This window comes from Pholcus phalangioides, unplaced genomic scaffold (assembly GCF_987345545.1).
Source record: "Pholcus phalangioides strain wild (caught in Gottingen) unplaced genomic scaffold, Ppha-v1.0 ptg000017l_1, whole genome shotgun sequence".
NCBI lineage: Eukaryota > Metazoa > Arthropoda > Arachnida > Araneae > Pholcidae > Pholcus > Pholcus phalangioides.
In genome coordinates this window covers 59,131,775-59,154,615 of record NW_028301610.1, presented here as the reverse complement: position 1 = coordinate 59,154,615, position 22,841 = coordinate 59,131,775, and the positions used below count along the sequence as shown (strand labels likewise).

Sequence of the window (22,841 nt, the reverse complement as noted above, 5' to 3'; positions counted from 1 at the left end):
AGCTAGTGGTCCATAAAAATGATTGGACCATAGTTAAAAACAAAGTACTATTTTCTATTTTTCCTATAAATATTTTTATACATATGCAACTGTAAAAATTTTTATTAAACATATATAAATACTAAATTACTTGTAATGTAGAACATGAAGATCACAGACCAGCTTGTTGTAGAAACTTGTAGCTAAGAAAATTTGCAGCTGACAAAATAACGTGAAAAACAACACCACAATTAATAGCTGATTCACAGGAAAGTATAGGGCGGAGGGCGTTCTAACCACATCTAACCTACATATTGCAATATCTATGCTCTTTGCTTTAGTATTTAAATAGTCCACTAGATGTTAACATTTTGATTATCGATGTTTTAGTGAGCACGGGTGTTTGGACAATATGGCTTAGGACCATAGTTGTGTCAAATTACAGTATCTAATCATTTCAAAATTTGTTATTTTAATTCTTTTAAATAAACATAACCATATTTGGTTATTTATGCACATGAAGGGTTAATTAGATCATTACAAGCAGTGGGAAAAACTGATTTTTATTTTTTTAAATGCTTAAATTAGTTGAAAACATGGTTTGAAAACTTAGTGTAAATAAATCTTTTATATAAAATGGAATTAATGAATAAAAAAAGACTGATATGTGTCTATCTTGTTTCAAACTTACTTAATTACAATCCTTCCAATAAGCTATGTGATACATGGATTGCTCATGAGAAAACTATTATCGTAGCATTCTATTATAGTATTGCCATATGTGGTGACATTCTATTATAGCATTGGAATATGTGGTGGCATTTCATTATATTGCCGTATGGCACAAAGAAAAATACAGTAAAACCTCGATAAGTCGTCACCTCAAGTTATTGAAAAATTATGATGGCTTAAGCAGAGTGACGACTTGAGCGGAGTTCCGTCAGTTTTAATGTGCAATGTTATGAAAATCGTATAAATTTAAAGTAATATGACATTTATTAAAGTATGAATCAAAATAACAATATTAATAAAATTTATAGATTGCGAAAGAAAAAATAATAGCAATTTTTTACCTTTTTTATCTCTTATTACTTAAATTATTGTGGTGAAATGTGTGTACACTCTCTTTGATTTAAACTAGTAATTTTTAATTTATAGACTAACAGAGCAACTGTTTGAATAAGTAGCTTTTCTTCATAATAGAACTCTCTATTGCACATTAATTTTACATATACATCAAATTTAATTTTGGTATTTTAATTTTTCATCAGTAGTTCATGATGCAACTACAAAGTGATCTCGAACACTTTTGACTTGGTGGAGGGGCCCTGGGCAGGGAAAAGTAAACAGAAGACCTCAACTTGGGAAAGAATGTCTAATTTTTTTCAACAAAGATATTTTGTTTAAATTTCAAGCCCTAAATTAGTAGAGCCCATGCTCTCTATGATTATTTATTATCCGTGCCCGTTGCACTTTGACTTTAACTTGATGAACTTGATTCTTTGATTTACATAAATTTTGATTGCCTTGCACTATATATCTTTGACATATCAATAAATTTTGGTTTTGCCGGAGATGCCCTGCCCCCCGGGGGGTGCGAAGTGCTTACGTTGCTTCTTGCTACAGGGTCTGGATGTCTCGCGGTTTGTCCAGTTTCTCCAATGGAGCCCATGCAGAAATGAGATCTAGCTTGAACAGTCCTCAACGTTCCAAAAACCTTATTCGGCAAATGAACTTCCTCAGCGTAACTTTTGTTACTTAAACTGTTCCGTTTCGGTATATAGGATTTTATGGTGGCTTTTAAGCATATGGCAATGCTGTTAACAAGCTCTTATTTTAATGGGAGCCATAAAAATAGTCTGTTCCTTTTTCTCAAACTTTTTCATAGTGACGACTTAACCGAAATTAGCGAAATTAGCGACGAGTAAGCGAGGGTTTAATAACATTGTGGTCTATGAGAGCTGGAAGGGCCTGAAGAAAAATGACGACTTAACCAGAGTGACGACTTAACAAGGTTTTACTGTAAATAGGTCCATGTAGGTAAAAAAAAGTTGGAAGGGAATGTTGCCTAATTGCCTTGTAGGTGTCTCTGTGTGAATGTTTTATGTTACGTTTTATGTTGTAACGTCATCGCACCTTGTGTTATGTCGATGTGACGTCACCGCTAGTGTTGTATAAAATGCGGTTGACGACTCACTCTTACTCTCTCTTTTCCAGTATTTAACTTTTTACATTATGTATCCCCGTTATCCGTTTTAAGTTATATAAGTTTTTAACATGTTAACCAGTTCTGAAGTTATGTTTTTAATAAATTAATTATTTGATTATCAAGATATTGAGTAGTGACAATTCATGGAGTCAGATGAGTAAATTAAATAATTGTTATCACCATGCGGTTCTAAATAAGAAAAATGAGGCCACATTCATGGTGGTACAAAATGGTAGACCCGGACTTACAAAATAATTCACCGGACTTCCAAATGGTCAAACCGGACTCGCAGATTGTGACGGTGACTACAGAAAGACTGCTCAAATCTTTTTCATCGCTGCTCCAAGTCAACTAGGTATAGAGCGATTGTGTCCGTCGTCAACGTTGCCAAGTATTGTAGAAGGACAGTTTTTAGTCGGTAAGTGAAAGTTTTTTGGTCTTTTCTCGAGGCACGTGCCGGTCTCGGTTTTCGTTGTGGATCGCGGTTTTCGGTCTTGTTCGCTGGCCATCTCACTGAAATTATCTAACGTAGATAAATTTGTTTACAATCTCAAATTTATACTAAATTCAAAAAAAAAAAAAATTTGTTTTACAAAACAATGCCAGATAAATCTGACACCGTGGTTGGAGAACCCGGTATTGCTCGCGTCGCTTTTCGCGCACCACCTTTTTGGGATTCAGATCCTGACTTATGGTTTTTACAACTTGAAAGTCAGTTTATCACAGCAGGAATCACTGCAGATTTGACGAAATTTCACTGCGTGGTATCAGCTTTGGATGCAAAAGTACTTTCGTACGTGAGTAATCTGGTTCGCTCTCCTCCCACTGAAAACTGTTACTTGACTCTTAAAGATCGAGTTTTGAGTTGTTTCGCAAAGTCGGAATCTGCGAGATTGAAATTGCTATTTCAAGAGCTACAACTCGGTGATAAAAAGCCTTCACAGCTCTTGAATGAAATGCAAAATTTGTCGGGGAATCAAGTTTCCGATGAGGCTTTAGCCACACTTTGGAAACAACGGCTACCAATAAATGTACAACAAATTCTCTCGGTGTGCCAGGACCCACTCAAATCATTGGCTGTCATAGCTGATAAAATTATAGAGGCTTCTCCTTCACACTCAGTTGTATCTAGTGTAGGTCCATCAAACACGACTCTTGAATCATTGCAGAGCCAAATCGAAAATTTGACTAAACAAGTCGAAAGGCTCTCTCGAACTCGTTCTCAAAGTCGAGATAACCGAAGTGATCGCAGTCGATCAACTTCACGCAACAAAAAATTTAACGATCGTTTACAAAAAGGATTTTTATGTTGGTACCACAAAAAATTTGGTCAAAAAGCCAATAAATGCGTGCAACCATGTCAATATTCGGAAAACTGACTAGCCCCCCTGTTAGTGCGACGGCAGGTCAATTCCAGGGGCAAAGTCGCCTTTTTGTTTGTGATAAAAATTCTGGCTTACGTTTCCTTGTTGACAGTGGTGCAGCTATCAGTTGTTATCCAAAGGCCTATACAAAAATTAATGAGCCGCAACAATCTTGTCTTTTTGCCGCCAACGGATCAAAAATCCTCACATATGGCAACAAGCAATTTGAGTTAGATCTAGGCTTACGGCGCAAATTTTCATTTGCATTTATTGTGGCAGATGTCTCGCATCCTATATTAGGAGCGGATTTTCTGGAAAAATTTGGACTTCTGGTGGATATAAAAAACAAATGTCTTATTGACAAATTAACTACCTTGACCACTACTGGTCTAAAATGTCCAGGACCTAGTTTAGGACTGACGATAATTTCCGGAGCATCTCCATACCATAAATTGCTAGGAGAATTTCCTCAATTAACAAGATCTATTCTCAATTTTGATCCCAAATCCCATTGTGTCACTCACCATATCGAAACGAATGGTCCTCCTGTCTTCGCTAAGGCCCGGCGACTATCGCCTGAAAAACTTTTAGCTGTGAAAAAGGAGTTCGACAGCTTAATTAAGCAGGACATCGTTCGCCCCTCAAAAAGCTCATGGGCGAGCCCAATCCATCTCGTTCCCAAAAAGAATGGTGAGTGGCGGATTTGTGGAGATTATCGTAGGCTCAATGCCATAACTGTACCCGATCGTTATCCCCTACCGCATATTCAAGATTTTTCATTTGGTCTTGCAGGAAAATCTATTTTTTCTAAGATAGACCTCGTAAAGGCCTATCACCAAATTCATGTCGAATCGAAAGATATTCAAAAAACAGCAGTAATCACACCTCACGGACTTTTCGAGTATATTCGCATGCCCTTTGGACTGCGAAATGCTGCTCAGACATTCCAGCGATTTATAGACAGCATTCTATCTGATCTAGATTTTGTCTATGCGTACTTAGACGATTTGCTCGTCGCATCCGCTGATGAGGAAAGTCACAAAAGTGATCTCAAAAAACTTCTTCAACGATTGAGCGATCATGATTTAGTCATTAATCCTGAAAAATGTGTTTTTGGTGAACATGAAATCAATTTTTTGGGCGTAACTGTCAATGGTGAAGGGATTTCTCCCATTCCCGATAGAGTTCAAGCATTAATTGATTATCCTTTGCCTAAAACTGTGGATGAGCTGAGAAGATTTCTCGCTTTGATTAATTTTTACCACAGATTTTTGAAAGGTGCTGCTCATGCCCAGGCAAATTTACATGAACTCGCGAAAGGGAAACGCAAAAAAGATCTAACGCCGATCAATTGGACGGATGAAACGAAAAATTCATTTTCATTGTGCAAAAAATTGATCGCTGATTGTGCCCTTTTGGCGCACCCAGTACTAGATGCACCTTTGACGCTCACAGTCGATGCATCGGATACGTCCTTGGGAGCAGTTTTACATCAAGTGCTAAAAAAACAAGTCCAACCACTTGGATTTTTTTCACGTAAACTCTCAGCAACTGAGAAAAGGTACAGTGTGTACGATCGTGAACTTCTAGGCATTTACTCAGCAGTACGATATTTTCGTCACATGCTAGAAGGCCGTAACTTTTCCATATACACAGACCATCGTCCTCTGGTATATGCCTTCACTCAGAAAACTGAGAAATGCTCCGCTCGCCAAATAAGACATCTCGATTACATAAGTCAATTTTCGACTGATATTAGACACGTGTCAGGCGAACAAAATTCGGTCGCTGATGCTCTTTCGCGCATAGCAGAAATTAAAGTTCCTACTGTAATTGATTTTACTGAGATGGCTAGCGCGCAGGCTGGGGACACTGATTTGCAATCGATTGTCGATTCCGGTACCGGTCTTGAGCTTAGGCCGATGACTTTCGCTAATTCCGATGTTAAACTCTACTGTGACGTGTCGACTGAAAATGTGCGACCCTACGTTCCTAAAACATTTCAAAGACAAGTGTTTGATTCTATTCATAGTTTATCCCATCCAGGTGCCAAGGCAACAGTGGAAATGATATCCAAACGATTCGTTTGGAAGTCTCTCGCCAAGGACTGCAAAGAATGGTGCAGGATATGTCTTCATTGCCAGCGTTCTAAAGTCGGAAGGCACACTAAATCTCCTATAGGAGAGTTTGGCCTACCTTCAGCCAGATTCTCACATATTCATTTGGATATAGTCGGCCCTCTTCCTCCATCAAGAGACAACCGTTATGTCTTAATGTGTTGTGACAGATTTTCTCGCTGGCCTGAGGCGATACCAATTCCTGACCAAACTGCTGAGACTGTTGCTGCTGCCTTCTTCGCCAACTGGATTGCACGCTTTGGTGTTCCTGAAGTGCTTACCACCGACCGCGGAACCCAGTTCGAATCCGAACTCTGCACGTCTCTAGCACGACTGCTTGGTGTTAACCGCATTCGCACGACAGCGTACCATCCACAGAGCAATGGCGCTGTTGAAAGGTTCCATCGACAACTCAAAGCTGCCATAATGTGTCATGCTACTGAACGATGGGTAGACGTCCTACCAGTGGTGATGCTTGGTGTGCGTTCCAGCTTCAAGGAGGACATAAGTTCCACTCCAGCCGAAATGGTCTATGGTACTACTCTACGTCTTCCATGCGATTTCTTCAGAGACTCTAGTCAGAATGTGTCTCGCTCAGATTTCGTTCTGAGACTTCGCAAAAAGATGTCCGAGCTGCGTCCAGTTCCTTCTAGTCACCATAGTTCATCCAAGGTGTTCATCAACAAGGACCTGGCGAAATCATCACACGTTTTCGTCCGAGTGGATTCCGTTCGCCGTCCTCTTCAGCAACCATATCAAGGACCTTATAAAGTTCTATCAAGGACTGATAAATTTTTCAAAGTTCAAATTAATAATGATGTCAAAACTATTTCAATAGATAGGTTAAAACCTGCTTATCTGTTCAATAATGAATTTGATCCTAAAATTTCAGATTCAATTGCTGAACCTAAGCCCTACGTCACGAGGTCCGGCCGTAAAGTTAGATTTGTACTGAAATGATATAATTTTTCATGTACCGTCCTCCGGACTCGTGGGGGAGTATTGTAGGTGTCTCTGTGTGAATGTTTTATGTTACGTTTTATGTTGTAACGTCATCGCACCTTGTGTTATGTCGATGTGACGTCACCGCTAGTGTTGTATAAAATGCGGTTGACGACTCACTCTTACTCTCTCTTTTCCAGTATTTAACTTTTTACATTATGTATCCCCGTTATCCGTTTTAAGTTATATAAGTTTTTAACATGTTAACCAGTTCTGAAGTTATGTTTTTAATAAATTAATTATTTGATTATCAAGATATTGAGTAGTGACAATTCATGGAGTCAGATGAGTAAATTAAATAATTGTTATCACCATGCGGTTCTAAATAAGAAAAATGAGGCCACATTCATGGTGGTACAGCCTGGTTTTAAAATAAAATCACTGAGATTTTATTATTTTATTATTTATTTATTTTTATTTATTTATTTATTTATTATTTATTTTATTATTTTTTATTACTGAAATAAAATCACTGAGATTTTATTTCAGATATAAATTTTCCTGTAATACTAGTTTTCTGTTTTGTTATTGTATACTCATTTACCTAATTTAAAAGATTACTTCCTTCTATAATCTAATTCCAGATATCTTTTCCCTCGTCACTTCCTTTCATCGCATTTCTGGAGTTTACAAGAGAAAGTGGAGTTTTCTATTCAGTTGCAGAAGAAAAAACTGTATTACTATCGACCTGTCTTTCGTCATTTGCAAGCAAAAGTCTGCAATATAAGTGACGAAGTCTTGAAGAAAGATTGCAAAGAAATTTTATTTAAGGTCAGATAAGTAAATATTTAAGAAATGCATTAGCTTTACTTTTATGCTTGAACCAGTTGAAAGTTAATTGCTTGTCTTTTTGAATGTTATGTTAATCTATTGTTAATGTGTGTTAGCCCAATGACTGTTCATTTGATCTCATAAAAATCTACTTGCAAATTTTGTGGGTGGTGTTGAAAATTTATTTAATGCTTCATCTCTTGAGTAAGACATTTAAAAATGGTTATTACTCGAGAGATGAAGCATTAAATAAATTATAAAAAAATATAAATTTTTTCTATCTCTTTTTCTCATACAAACAGATATCAGACAAAAATAAATTGGCAAACAATGAATGAGATTTTGTATTATTCTAATCTATGTAAATCGTATATGTAAAATTTTGTTGCTTAAATGCACGTTCCAAATTTTTTAAAACATTGAAAATAATTTTTTTTGTCATTTAATGACATTCAGACCTTTTGCTTAATATTACTCCTCAAAATTTTTTTCCTTCAGATATTTCAATGCTTGCCAATTGAAGGGTTAAAATAATTTTAGGGTACAGCCGCCCCCCCCCCCTTTAAGTGAGCAAACTGAGCAAAAAAAAGATTTCAAGTGGAGAAAAAATTCTCTCATTCCCACAAAGCATTTGTAGTGTTACTCATACTCTCTTATGAACAGGAAAAGTAGTGATATATACTTTATTTCTCCTTATATAGCTGCTTTTTTACCATAATGGTGAAAAAAATTCATTTGCCAACTGCTGATATTACAATACTATCCGTAAGACCCCCTGATTTGCCTATTTTCTTAAACTAAAATTGTTCATTTCATTCTTATATTGACAGCTTGGCAGTGGTACACATCCATCAGTTGAAGAAATTTTAGAAATAACATCTGCTTTCAAAGGAAAACCTTATGGTCTTCCATATTTGTCTGCAAAGCATCTTGTGAGTACTTTAAAAGTATTGAAATCATAAATATTATATTTGTAAAATATTCAGATAAACTTTTCCATTGTAAAATACTCGTCCAAATGAATGAAACAATTTCTGTATTTCCCATTGCTCTATTAAATACAGATTTGTTCAAAATAAGAAAAATCAAAGGAAATATCAGAAATAACGGAACCCAATTTCAAATTATTCTTTCTGTAAAACTATAATAAAAAAAATTAACTATCTGATAACAAAAATCTATAATACTTTGGATGCACACATAAAAAAACAGATTTATAAAAAATATAATACTATGAATAACACTAGAAAGATAGATTGTGGGAATATCCATAGAAAGATGGGATGGGGTCTATATGACCCATAGGTTATTTTGCAATTTTTGGATACCTTAATGTTTTAAGTTATGGTATATCATTTTTAAGACATAGAGTTATAACAAAAAAATAAATAATAAATAAATAAAGGGTCAAACCACTGACCTGTTAGTATATTTTGTTTTTATTTAGCACTCAAAGCATTCTGTACAAATCACCTCTCTTGATGTACATTTGCCACACACTGGTTTTTTGCATTGCGTACAAGATTGAAGTGTTTTATTGTCTTTGTGCAGTTCCTTCTTGGCATTTCTGTCGTTTTTGTCTCCATCAATAGGCATTTTGCATATTAGTGCATTTTGAATTGTAGTTTTCAAGTTGAAATACTCAGCACGGAGTTCTTCACATAACTGCAACATGTAAGTTCACAGAGTGATTTTTTTTTCCTGTCACTTGTCTGTACAAAATCCAAGCATTTTTTGCTGACATATCCAAAATTTTAGAAAATACATGCATTGACCAGCAACAACTTCCAGTCTTGATTGTGTATAAGCTCACCGTTTGATCCATGATGTCGACTCCATATTTAGTTTCGTTATAGTAGACAACTGTTTCTAGGGTCTTTTTTGTTTTCATTGAAAGTTTCACATCAGTATGAAGTGAACTCATAACTAGAACATTTTTATTCTTTTTCCCTGATAGGATGTCAGCTTGATATCAGTTCCAGTTTTGAATACAATCTACGAGTATAGATTTTGCTCTCCTGTTTTTGCAGTTGGAGGCACCTCATGATGGTCTTTTCGAAGGGTCCCAACCAGACTTGTAGATTTTGATTTCAAAAATGCACATAATCTGAGTGATGTAAAATAATTATCTGTTGTTATGTTTTGACTTTTTCCTAGATAAGCAGGGGTCGCACATCCTTACAACCTCCTTAAAAACTCCTAACTTTTCATTTCCCTCTGGAAGGGCTCTTATAACTCCTTACTTTTTGCAGCCACGCCTGAAAAAGTCCCTTTTTTTTTTCTCTGAAGGGATGATCTTTCTTAAGGCCCATTTACACGCAGCATTTTGTCGTCCATTTTGGGGAAAAGAGGGTGTGTCTGCGATAAAATGGTGTCATGTAGACGGAAAAAATCGAAGGTCAAGTGGGTCAAGGTCGCGTCAAAAAATCTGGTGGCCGAGCAATACTTTTCCGTGAAAGCCTACGATAAAAGGGTGCATGTAAACGCGTTTCCGTTTTATCGTCAGTTTTTCCCTCCTCGCACCCTTTTTTATGGAATGAATTTTCGTGTACAGTCGATCCCGGTTATAACGTTCCCATTTATAACGTTTTCCCGCTTGATGCAACTAATTTTGGAGGTCTAGGTAATTCTAATTGAGATTTCCCGTTAAAAGCGTTTTCCCGCTTACAACGTTTCCTCATGGCGGTTTTTGAAAAGCGTTATAAGCGGGATCCACTGTATTTTATTTTAATTTCCTGAATTTATTTTTCCCAGTCAGACTCATTTATAACGATCACGGTTTTAATGACAATTTGGCTATAACAACAATTCTTGGCGGAATGACTAATTCCCATACAGAAGAATTTTCATGAACGTTGCTTACAACGTCGAAGAAATTCAACGCCCTCGGTTACAACGATTCATTTTTTTGTCACTCTTTCTTTTGTTTTTATGGCATGTCTTTTTAAGAAAATTCCCAATTTTCGATAATTCTACTTACAATCGGTTATATTTTTAGCAAAAATTGGTGATGCCTCGTATTTATGATCCCAATTCACCGTACTGTTCTAGATCAATTATGGTCAATGAACACTTTATTTACATTATATTTGATTTCATCTGATTACATTTTTGATCCAAAAAATAAGTACGTCAGCCTCGCTTGTAATGACTAGAGCCCGGAAGTTTAGGCACTAAAGATGGTCGAAATAGGCAGGGAAAAAGGCACTAAAAATGAATAAAATAGGCACAAAAAAAGACATAATTTTAATGGAAAAAAAAACTACAAATAACTAAAAACTAAGGTATTAAGGGCCCAAAAAATAGCTGAAAAATCGATTGTACTTAATCCGTCTATTATTTTAATTACAATGTATAATAACTGCATTATTATTTAAGTTAAATGGATTTCAAGTCAAAAATAAAATGTTACTAGACCGTCAGGATTAGGCCAATTCCAGGGCCATGATTACCAGACGCGGGATCGGTAGGGATAATGATCTGTGGAGCTATCTCGAGTTGCGAATGATTCTCGTTTATTTGTCGTATCATTTTGAATAATCATTGTCATTTCTATAGTTGAAACATGGCTATCGTGTTCTATTTTTGTAAAAAGAAAAAAATATTTTTTTTTGTATTACTACGTATACAAGACTACTGCATGGGGGGCTACTACTGCGTGGGGCCCTGCATGACTGCATCTGTCACACACCCATGAGGGGTAACTCTAGTCAATTTAATCGATTTTAAATGTGCATGTTTAATAAATAACCATGGTTGTTTGCAGTGCATTTATGGTGCAAAAATAAAGCCAAACAACATGGGCCCCAGAGCCCTGTTTGCTCCTATTCCGCCTTCCATAAGCCATGTTGTCAATTCAAGACCTCTTCGGACAATCATCGGTCCACTATACACATACAACGCAGTCCAATGCCTGAGCGAGACATATTATATGAAGCCTGTGAGGAGAAACAAATTTCTAACTTTCCTCCGCTTTTCTAACACGGACTGCGTTCATTTGAAACAAAATCATTCACGGCTAATATCATCCGGTCAAAGCAATATTAATACATGCCAACACCAATCTCTCAGATCACTTAGTTGCGTCTAAATGGGGCTGGGGAGGGCGGCTTTCTGACGATAAGTAATACTGAGATTTGTGAAATTTTAAAGGCGGTGAATAACACTGTAAATAGGAAGGTTAGACAAATATATTTTTTTACTTGAACGACATTCTGTGTGGAGAAAAAACAAAAAATAAACAATATGGTTTATAATAATTATATATTATTCACTATAGAAATGACACATGGCAGTTCCACACGTTTACGAAACGTGAATTAAAAAAAAGTTTTTCCCTCCCCTCTTTCTATACTCCAAAATTCGCCGCCATGGGCTATAGCTCGCTCAGCCCCCCCCCCCCCCTTGTGAATACACTACTGGCAGCGACACATGATGTGGAACCAGCAGAGCAACTCCGCTGCAAGCCCTACTCCCATCATCATAGTCAATACGGAACAGGGAATGTCGCCTGATGTTCCATGTCTCTGAGGGCTTCATAAAAGTTTCCTGGAGTGCCACACAAACAGGATGATATCGATTGATCAAATCCTTGAGATCTTCGTAATTGGATCTAAGACCACGAATATTCCATTGAATTATGTTGGCCATGAATTAAACAATTAAACAGAAGTGGACGGTTCAAGGTCCTTGAGTTTATTGCAGTCAATTTTGCGGCGAGTTGTACCGGATTCTACAGGATTGTCCAACTCCATGTCACCAATTGATTTGTCATCAGTAAGTGACACATTTTTCATTGATGGATGTTTGAGCGCTCTCTGTATTGCTTTTCGTGAATATCCGGTTTTGAAAGGAGTTTTTTTTGCTTTATTACCCGAAATGGTTTTAGGTTTAGTATCTGTAGAAATTTTGAATGTGTCCGCTGTTGCTTTTCCCGCTTCTTCTTCGGAGGTGGACTCCCTCCGGATTCCAGCGGAGCAACAGTAGCCACAGCTATTAGACGGTTGGTTAGATGGTGATGTTAGAGTTGATGTGGCAGCTATTGGTTCGGTCTGAGTTGTTACAGATGCTTTGGTGACATTGTTAGTCTTATTAGCTGATGATGGATTTGTTACCATATTAGAGTATGATCTACTATTCTTGGAGCTTGGTTAGAGATTATACGACGGCGTGCTTCAATATATGAAATGTTATTGAGGACCTTTATCTTCTGTATCTCTCTTTTCATTCCATTTCGGACACACTATCAAATGCAGGGTGGTCGCCACCGCAATTGATGCACTTGAATGGTGAATTAGTGCAGCTGTCCGAAATGTGGTCCTTTTCACCGCACTTTGCGCAGGTGGGTTGACTACAGCATGCCATTCATGAGTGACCGTATTTTTGACAGTTGAAGCATCGAACAGGGATAGGAATGTATGGCCGGATTTTGAGGTTATAATAACTAATTTTGACATCTTTTGGCAATGTTGGGGATGAGAATGTTAGGATTATATTGCGTGTTGGAGCTGGAATGCCATCTTTGCGGCTCATAATATGTTTGGCAGAATGATGTGTTATTGATACTTGGATAGACTCTAAATAAAATATAATATATTCAAGTGAAAGTATTTTAATAATTATGGACTTAGATATTCTGCATGAATTAATTTAGATACTTTGATGACTGCAAATGTCTTAATTTTTTTTAAATATAAAATTATCTTTTCAAAATTCCATGTAAATGCTTTAAAGGAAGATTCATGTTCTAGTACACTTCTATTCATGTTGATTTCATATTTTTTTAACGCAATTTCTTTTCAAGCATGATCTATGTGGCATGCATGGTCTGTATGCAGTTCCTGGCAAGTTTTCTCGCCTGCTGAATCATGCTGGATTTTTGAGAGAGATGGATCTAGCAATTGCTCGTGAAAGTCTGCAAAATATGAACCAGCATGAGTTACGATCAGTGAGTATTTATAAATATTTACTTTTTCCCTTCACTGTTTGCAAATATTTTTCTTCTGTTGTAACTATTTCCAGCTATTGTTAGTAGAATTAGGCATCATGAGTGAATAAATAAAATATGTTGTCTGGTGAAAACATTCTTTCCCAAAATCAAAGTCCCATTATATTGGATTAATTTATTTTGACATCTGTATATAATTTTTTATGAAAATGTATATGTCAGAAAAAATGTATATGGCCAACCTGTAGCACATGTTCAACTTGTGGCACACCATGGTACAGTGAAACCTTACTAAACAGAATCAAAGATAGTCACAAGAATGATTAGTTCTTTAATGTGTATCTTTATAAAATGGAAAACTTTCTGGAGCAGAAACTTATTTTGATCCCTCCATGTTCTGTTTCATACAAGTTTCCTTGTATCAAAAGTGGAATGTGAAGGCTTTCTTAAAAAATTAACAAATTTAAACTCATTTTTCTATCCATAAAATTCCCTCCAATATTTGAACAATCTTTTTATTATCAGTGATACTTTTATAAGCTACTTAATTTATATTTCATATACTAAGGTTTCTTAACCATAATTACAGTATTCCTGCTTATAATATGGCATGCCAAAAAAAATCTAGGGACAGCAGTTTTCTATTCGGATCAGTTAGACATTTCTGGCATGCTGGAAAAAGGGAGGCTTATTTATTGTTTAATGGGAAATTTATGATTATTAATAATTACAATAATATCAATAATTTGAACTCCAGGGTTCTGAGATCATATGAAATCGGATCAAACTGTGTAAAGGGCGACTCAGATAAAGCAGCCCTCTACGTCTTCCTTGACTGAGCAGCCTCAGAGAGTAGCAGCTGGGTGGAAGGCTTTAAGTACACAGTTCCATCCATTCGCAGATGCAATCATCTTGAACTTCGTGCTGTAGATTGACTACGATGACTTTCTGTCATATGTTGATGACGTGATGTTCGGCTAGTTGTGAAATCAGATGAAGTGAGCATCCACAGTTGATGTAGGCTCTCAAGCTCCAGGATCATTTTTGAGATCTTATCTTCAACAGCATTCACCTGCTCAATGATGGAATTCATCTCTTGAGAGAGTTCTTTCATGGTGTCAACTGTTTCATCTACCATGCTTTCAATGACGGTGATGTCTCCCTTTACTCCGGCAATCGATGTGGCGATGTCTTCCTTCACTTTGGCAATCAATATGACGATTTCCTCTTTCATTCTGGATATTGTTGCATTGACATCTGAGCTCGTCACCTCGATCCTATCATTCACAACAGCGACGTCTCTCTTGACTTCAGAGATGGATAGGTTGCTGGCAGCCGTAAATTTGTTTCTCTCTCACCTGGTGCCCAATTTGATCTAGCCCATAACATTCATCAACTGGTTCAGCTGTTCTGTATCTAGTTCATGTCTATCTGGTCTTTACCATTCAAGTCCTTGAATTATCGCTGCTTCTGACACCAAATTGTTATGGGTAATGTCTCTCACAAGCACTCAAAATGGTAAAACACGAAGCAATTTGAAGGACAGCACAAATTTATTTTTCAGAACAGCTATAAACACATATTCACAAGCAACAATTTGAAACATGATCTACAAATAAAACCTTGTATTTCGACTAAAATTCAACCAATTGCTCTAGTTCTCTGCTGGTGGTGCCACTTTATAGGCACAGAGGCGCTTCAAGATTATTCTACCATCTTCTTGGAGCTCCTAGCCTTTCTCATAGCATTGTGATGTCGCCAACTTATTGGCGCTATTGCCAAATGTGTCAAATTGGTGATATTTACAGAGAATTGCATTAATGGTTATTTACAGGCAAAATAATGATATAATACAGACGAAAAATGACATAATACATGATAAATAATGATTAGAGCTCAGATTATATGCAAATGTGCCTATGCATTTGAATATCTTGACTTTTTTAGCATCAATGCATATAAATGCATAAAATCAAAGAATTTTCAGAATAAGTGCATATTTTTGAAGGTTTATTTAAACTTGGCCATTTTTTTTTATAATTTTTGCTCACTATTTGCTCATGATATTTTTGCTCAGAGGAAATTATATAGCAGATATATTACTCATAATATTTTCATAATATCAGGTTTTTTTTCCTCATTGGTGGGATTTGGTGAAATAATTGAGATGTATGTAATACCATAGGCGGAGATAGACTTGGAAGTCTGGGGGGGGGCAGGGTCATTATTTATGGGGGGGGGGGGCACGATAATGATGATGTCAATTCATATATGCATATATACATTAGATCAGAAGCCATGTTTTTAGTTTTCTTTTTGAAATCACACAATGATATGTTTTGGTTTCTTGTTGTTTCTTGTAGGTACTGTGTGTGCACTTTCTATTTCTGTAACGACCTTGATATCCAAGCATGTTTTCACTTTCTGTTGTTAATGGATAGTAAGCATCCATGCTGGAACTGGGATTCAAACTCAGACCTGCACAGTCAGAGGCTAGTTCCCTAACCACTCGACTGCCAGACAGCAGTTATATTTAGCAGTTATTTATATTTGAATTATTGATAAAGTAGGAAGATTTGGGGAGTTTTTACAAGTGACTCATAAAAACTGTTTTTGATGTGTTGAGAAGTATTTGCCATGAGGAGCATCAGTCGATGATGGAGTTGAGGTCAAGTTAAAGAATTTTCTTGGTCAGACTCATGGAAAAACAGTCTGATATTTTGCAGTTGAGGACTTCTGAAAGAGTGTTAATATAGATTAAAAACAATAATAGGGAGAGAACCGATATCTGGAGTACTTGAGTCAACATTCTGGGATGGGGAAGTATAATTTTCAAAATGAATAAACTGTTTGCGGTTTTTTCAGGAAAGTCGCCAGCCACTTGAGCAGTTGAATATTCAAGCCAAGATTAAAGAGTTTGAAGAGTAATTTATTGTGTGGAACTTTATTACATGTTTTGTAGAAGTCTAGGAAAATAATTTTGGTTTGAGAATTATTATCTATGGATCCCAAAAGGTTGTGGATGGACAGGGCCATTTGTGAAGAAAAATAATGTGTTCGAAAATATTGCAACAGGAATAGGAGAAGAGGTAATGAATAGGCCTGAAGTTTAGGGGGTTGGAAAAAAAGACCAGATTTATGAATAGGAATAATTTTATTAATTTTTCAGTCGGAGGGTAGATGGGAAGTACTTAGGGAACCATTGCATTGAACAGTATAAGAGAATGTAGTTAGATATTTCTTTTGCACAATATTTAAGAATTAATGATATTAGGAATTCCATCGGGACCAATGGAATGAGTTTATGGTTTTTTCAATAACTTTTAAATACCTTCTCTGGAAAAAAGACATTGGGTTTGAATTATGGTTGGAATCTTTAAAAATGTAATTAGGAGAGGAGAGGGATCTGTTGAGAAAACTGAATAGAAAGTCAGATTGATTTCTTAGTATAAAACTTAACAGAAAAACATATATACTCGCCTCTTAAAAATATTTTAATTCTACATAAATTCAGTGACACATTTTATTAGTATAGAAACAAAATGAACAAAGGGAAAAATGAATGCATTGTTTTTAATCCATAATGGTTTTTCCTCTAGAAATATTTTGTAATGCTTGTTTGAGTTTTCTTATTTGCCATAATTAGGGCCGTCTTAAGAGCATCTTGGACCCCCAGGCAAAGTTATATTTCTTAGGGGTCCCCCCACCTGACTAGAAATGCCTGTGTTTCAATTTACATGCTTACTCTCAAAACTTTCAATCAGATCTTACTTTTATGAGGCCCACTCTGCACGGGCACGGTAGCCCGGTCGATAAGATGCTCACCTGAAGTACCAAAGGATGTTTAGAGGTGTCGCGAGTTTGATACCCAGTTCGTCCTTGTCAGAAAACTTTCCTGACACAGCGGTACAACAAAAAACAGCGACTTCAGCAAAAAATTGCTACACGCAGGGAGTCCCCCATTGAGGGATTAGCGCACCAACCTCTCGATGAGTATAAAAAACAATCCTGCCGTTCGGAATCTGCAATATATTGTAGGTCCCAGTCTAATTTGCCTTCGTGTGCAGAAAATGATCGTGGTGTGACGAAAAATGATCAAATGACCACTCTGCACTTCAGGCCCTTGGCCCATGCCCAGATTGGCCTATGGGTTAAGATGTCAATAATAATACTTGATATATAACTTTTATATATTTGATATTTTATTACTTTATGCTTTTTATTACTTTGGTAATGTTGCTTACAGGCATTATCAAATATTTTATTATTATTTTTTTAATATTGACAATAACTTTTTTTGTCTTATTATGGCATTTAGGATACTTCATCTGCTCAATAATTGCAAAAAGTGTTTTCCTTGAAAATTTCAATGTTTGCCAATTAAAGGATAAAAAAGAATTGTAAGAAGTTTTTTAGATGACACATAGATATGAATAGGAAAGAATCAGCATTTTTTCTACCCAAACCAGACAAACAGCTTTTTCCATTCCTTCAGATTTTGTTATTCGCAAATGAGATTAGTATATGTGTGGATTATATACAATAATACTTTTTCCCATTATAGCAAAATTTGCATCTGCAGATTATACGCTAAAAATTATTGGCAGCTATAATAATCTTTCTTTTCATATGTTAGGCTTGTTTCTTGAGGGGACTGAGTCCCATGGGTCTTTCCAAAGAGGAAATGGTCATTTGGTTGAGCCAATGGATTCTAATTGCACAACATATTGACAGTAAGTTATAAATTATTCTTTTTGCCCATCTTATTCCCCTTCAAAAAATTATAGTCAACTCAAATACTTTTCATGAAATACATAATGTATATGATTTAGTAAAGTTCAAGCAAAAGTGGTAACACATCATTGGTGTTCAAGTTCTTCCAGGCTCAAATTAGTCTGGATTTGAGGGTAAAAACATTTAAACTTTTTTTCTGATGCTTATTTGATGATCAAAATATTTTATAAATATTAGAGCATAATTAACATTTATTTTCTAAAGTACACTATACCATCTGTTAAATTTCTTTATCAGGGTACCATCATGGTAAAAGTCACAAAGTCCCGGAAAAGTTACGAATTAAAAAATAAGCCACAGAAGTCAAGAAAAAGTCACAAAATAAGAAAGAAGGTTGTCGATTTTTTTCAAGAATTGATTTTCGGAATTTCCCACCTCAATTGCATCTCCGAAAATCACAGACTTATATCAGGCTACCCATCCCAAAAGCCTGATAGATTCTCACAATTATGCAGTGGTGGTCGGCTGAGATTAATTTGCCAATGCCCCCAAATAATGAGTGTTAAAGTGAATGATGCCACCAAATAATAAGTTTAAAACCACTAACATTACAAAAAAAAAAAAAAAAAAACTAGTCGTGAATCGCAAGTATAGCCAAATAATGAGTGCTAAATTGCCAAACATCACATTGTTACCAAATGGGAGAAGTTGGGAAAAACAATTTCTTTCTGAGTAGCCAAATTGCAAAAAACAAACAAGAATCCAGCAGGAACCACGCCATAAAATTAGTAAAACAATTGATCATAAATATTCACCTATTATAAGTTTTTCACTTCACAGTTAAAACATAAATGGCAGCACCTCCTGAGTACATTACACTGATGTAATAAAGAACATTTAAAGAGAGAGCTTTTATGATTTCAAAATAAATTTATAGATTCAAACAAAAATCTGGACATGAATTTACTGTTTTTAAAACTCAAATTATAGACCACCATCTGGTATTGTTATTCATAGGCTTTTTGCAATATAATCAATAATGTTGATGAGGAAAGTAAGTATATAAAACTATAAATTATAAAAAATTGTAAACTTTTATCTCGATGTTGAATCTAAAAAATATTGTAAAAGTTAATTATCCGAGGATGATGTCACTCTCCACTATCCATACGAAGGGTTTTAACAGCTGGCTGATGCAAAGATATATTTAGGAAAGAGAAAATTCAACTGCCCTTGCAGGGAGTCAAACCCACGTCCTTTCACTTTCCGTGTGAATGCCCTAGATCAGTGGTTCTCAACCTTTTTTAGCTTATGGCCCACTTTGAACCATATTTTCTTCTCGTGGCCCCCTCGTTTTACCTAGGGAATCGTTTTTTACCTCGTTTTACCTGAATTTAGTTTAATCAAAACTAAATTTATAATGAACAAAAATTTTATAGATAAGATCAATCAAAGTGGGGAGGCGAGATTGCCACCTTTCTTAAGGGACAAATTATATGAGAAGACATGGAACATAAATAAGTTTGATATAATATACGTATAAAAATTCATAACCACACCCCTAGGCAAAGCATATCACACTGTAACTGCCACAAAATAAACAGAGTTTTCGACTATAACTATCTGGGCATAATAATACAGGATGATCTCAAATGTAATTTGCATTGTGAAAAAATAACTAAAAAGATTTCAACTTTTGCAGCAATATTATATCGAGGCAGATCCATAGATCAGCGCCTGAGTCTGCAGAATACTGCTGCAAAAGTTCAAATCTTTTTTGTTCGTCTAAAACAAACATATTAAAACATTTTTGCTTGGGGGGGGGGGCGTGATCACCCCGATACAAATGATAAAACCCTGATCACCTCCTGCCCAAGTGAAATACGAATATGATAATATTACATTCAATAAATCCATTGAAAATTACTTGTATCAATGTTTTTGATTAAATAAAAAATAAAAAATTACTTTGACTGAAAAACGGAAAAAACCAGGACTTTTTATTTCCAAAAAAGTTGGGATGGAGAAAAAACCAGGAATGTCCCAGAAAATATGGGACAAAATAAAGGACGTATGATCACCTATCCACAACAATGTGAAAATCACCCCTCCCAACAGTGAGCTCTAGATCCGCCTTTGAAATACAATAGAAATACAATACGTTTAGATTTTTTAAAAGACATATTTCATGCACAGATATACTCAATTGTAACATGGAATCTGTGCTTGGGGAGGTGCATACTATACTACATAAATAAATTAGATAATATATACAACAAAATCAGATTCCTAGTAAAAAATAATCCATCTGACCTATAACCTAAACAGAACTGAGTGCCATGCATTAACCATGAGACAAAACTATGTATAAATATTAATAAAATTTGCAATAACAAATGAAGAATGGTTGATAAAGAATCAAAATAGATCATCAACCAGACCATGAATTGAATATCAAGTGCCAAAATCAAATAAAACACTATCAAAAATATGTATATTTTTAACAATTTGTATGATTATTAATTATCAAAGTGTAAAGAGATCATACTATTAACAGTATATAATTGTATTAATTTGTAATTTTTAATTACATATTTTTGTGCGTGTATTATAAAATTTATTGAGTGTACATACAGGTGTAAATGCAAATAATATATATACTGCATAAGTAAATAGAATGTTATGGCAGGTTGCTCTAACAGAAATAGAAATTTTTTTTATTATAAGTTATTGTAGATCTTCTGGAAGGATGAGAAGTCCCTTGAAGGTCACAAAGTGGGTGTATATATATATATGTCCATTTTTGTTTATTTTTTGTCTTGTTATCTGTCTTTCTTTTGTATTTTGTTACGTGTTCTGTTCTGTCAGTAAAGAAGGAAAAAAAACTTTCTCTTGATTGTAACCACCTTGTATATGATAACAGATGAAAAATGATTGAAATGTAACAGAATATATATTTATGTATGACCCAATATGTCACTTATCTATCATATGTGGGAAATAATTGCTAGAAGGTTACCAATGCATCATCGTAAGCAACAACAACTGTGAGTTGTGGATAGGTAGGCTCTATCCAATCTGCATATTTTACAAAATCATCCATTCAAAATCTGTCATCATCACCATGCCGTGTGTGATATGTTGCAATTGTTAAAAGTGGACATACAGAGAAAAAATTTTAATTGTTCTGCATGACAGAACTGGCTTACAGTTTCAGGACCTTATTCATTACATATTATTTTATAATTTCCTTATACCTTACATTATGTATATTGTTTCTAAAAAATATCTAACCATTACAGTAATTCACATCTTTGTTAGTGTTGTATTTTCTCTGACTAGCGCAGAAAAGCCCCATATATTAAGATACTCTTGGACAACCAAATGATTGATTCTTAGATATTAAGCACCATCTTCTTCCATTCCATAGCAACAGTCATTGGTAAAAAATAGAAAAAATATTGTTCAGATCATACATGTGTGTGTGCATAAAATTGTGATGATAGCATTTTTTAAAATATTTTTGTCATTGCAGGCAAGAGTCTTTCTCTGTTACTTCATTGCCCAATATTACTTTCATACAACTATTCGAGCAACTGGATACTTATTCATTGATGCAGTTGATGAAGTGGTTCCTAGTCATAAATTTTGTAAAAATGTGCCTTTTTTCTGTAAAAATTTATCATCTCAAACGTTTTCAAAGAATAAATTATTGCATCGACTCTTTTCTTTGGGTTTCCATCTCTTATTTTTGAATGATATGGGAAAAATTATTAGTAAAATTATTTATTAATTTTTAGTTGTGTAACAAATTTTCTTTTCTTTTTTTCATTCAAGCAAGTTTTGTGATAATTTTCAGGGATACTATATGAACCACACATATCTTTATACAGCCATACACAGAAAATCTTTATACAGGCTTTTTTTCTCACCCATTGGTCATAGAAAAAAAATTTCAATTTGCAAAAATGTTTTAAATGAGGTAAATGTTGATATTATTGCACTTAGAAATTAGTTTTTAACACTAGAAGGACCACCACTTTGTTTCACCTAGAAGGACCGATACTGGTCAAAATGACTGGAAGTTGATTTTCACTATAAAATCCAGACTTTTGTTAGTTTTTTTTATGTTTAAATGTAAATATGAGTGTAAGTAAGCACAATAGAATATAAAAAATCAAGATTTTCCCAAATAGATTTTATAATAAAATTTTATTTTTAGCCTTTTTGCTCCAGAGGCACACATGTTTGTACCAATGTTTTTCACAGATTTTAATTGTTTTAAATGGTTTACAGTGATTCTTTTTTCAAATTAAAACATGAGGTATGCTTAAGCATGCCTAATTAATTAATAAATCAATTAATTAAGGAAACATATTATTACTGGATATTATGCTGAGGTGAACTCGGAAAGAAAAGTCATCTTGTCTCTGCTGAGACTTTTCAACCCAGACCCTCTTGCATACCAGGCAAGCATGCTACCATCTACACCACTGGAGACATGACTTTTTCTTCCTTATTTCACGCACTAGGGCATGAGGCGCTGAAGTAGAGGCATTAGTAGCTTCTCTTAACTTCAGAAAATTACCCCTGAGAGAAAGTGAGGTGCCGAGTTATATGGTGGTAAGATGTTTGTCTCTTGCCGAGAAGGTTGCTGTCACGGTCCCAAGTTCGAACCATAGGGAGGATATAGATATTTTCCTTAACGAGCTTGAGGT

At 35.2% G+C, this 22,841-nt stretch overlaps 1 protein-coding gene across 1 annotated transcript in view; it reads left to right on the top strand.

Annotated features, from left to right (window-relative positions):
- The window catches only part of LOC149074186 (LETM1 domain-containing protein 1), a 69,361-nt gene extending 47,512 nt beyond the window's left edge, over positions 1-21,849 (top strand). The window contains exons 6-10 of the mRNA XM_089246724.1: positions 7,256-7,442; positions 8,273-8,374; positions 13,246-13,389; positions 18,026-18,122; positions 21,659-21,849. Of these exons, the coding sequence (XP_089102850.1) occupies positions 7,256-7,442; positions 8,273-8,374; positions 13,246-13,389; positions 18,026-18,122; positions 21,659-21,738 (610 nt within the window). The 3' untranslated portion in view covers positions 21,739-21,849. The remainder of the gene's footprint in view (positions 1-7,255; positions 7,443-8,272; positions 8,375-13,245; positions 13,390-18,025; positions 18,123-21,658) is intronic.
- The last annotated feature ends 992 nt before the right edge of the window (positions 21,850-22,841 follow it).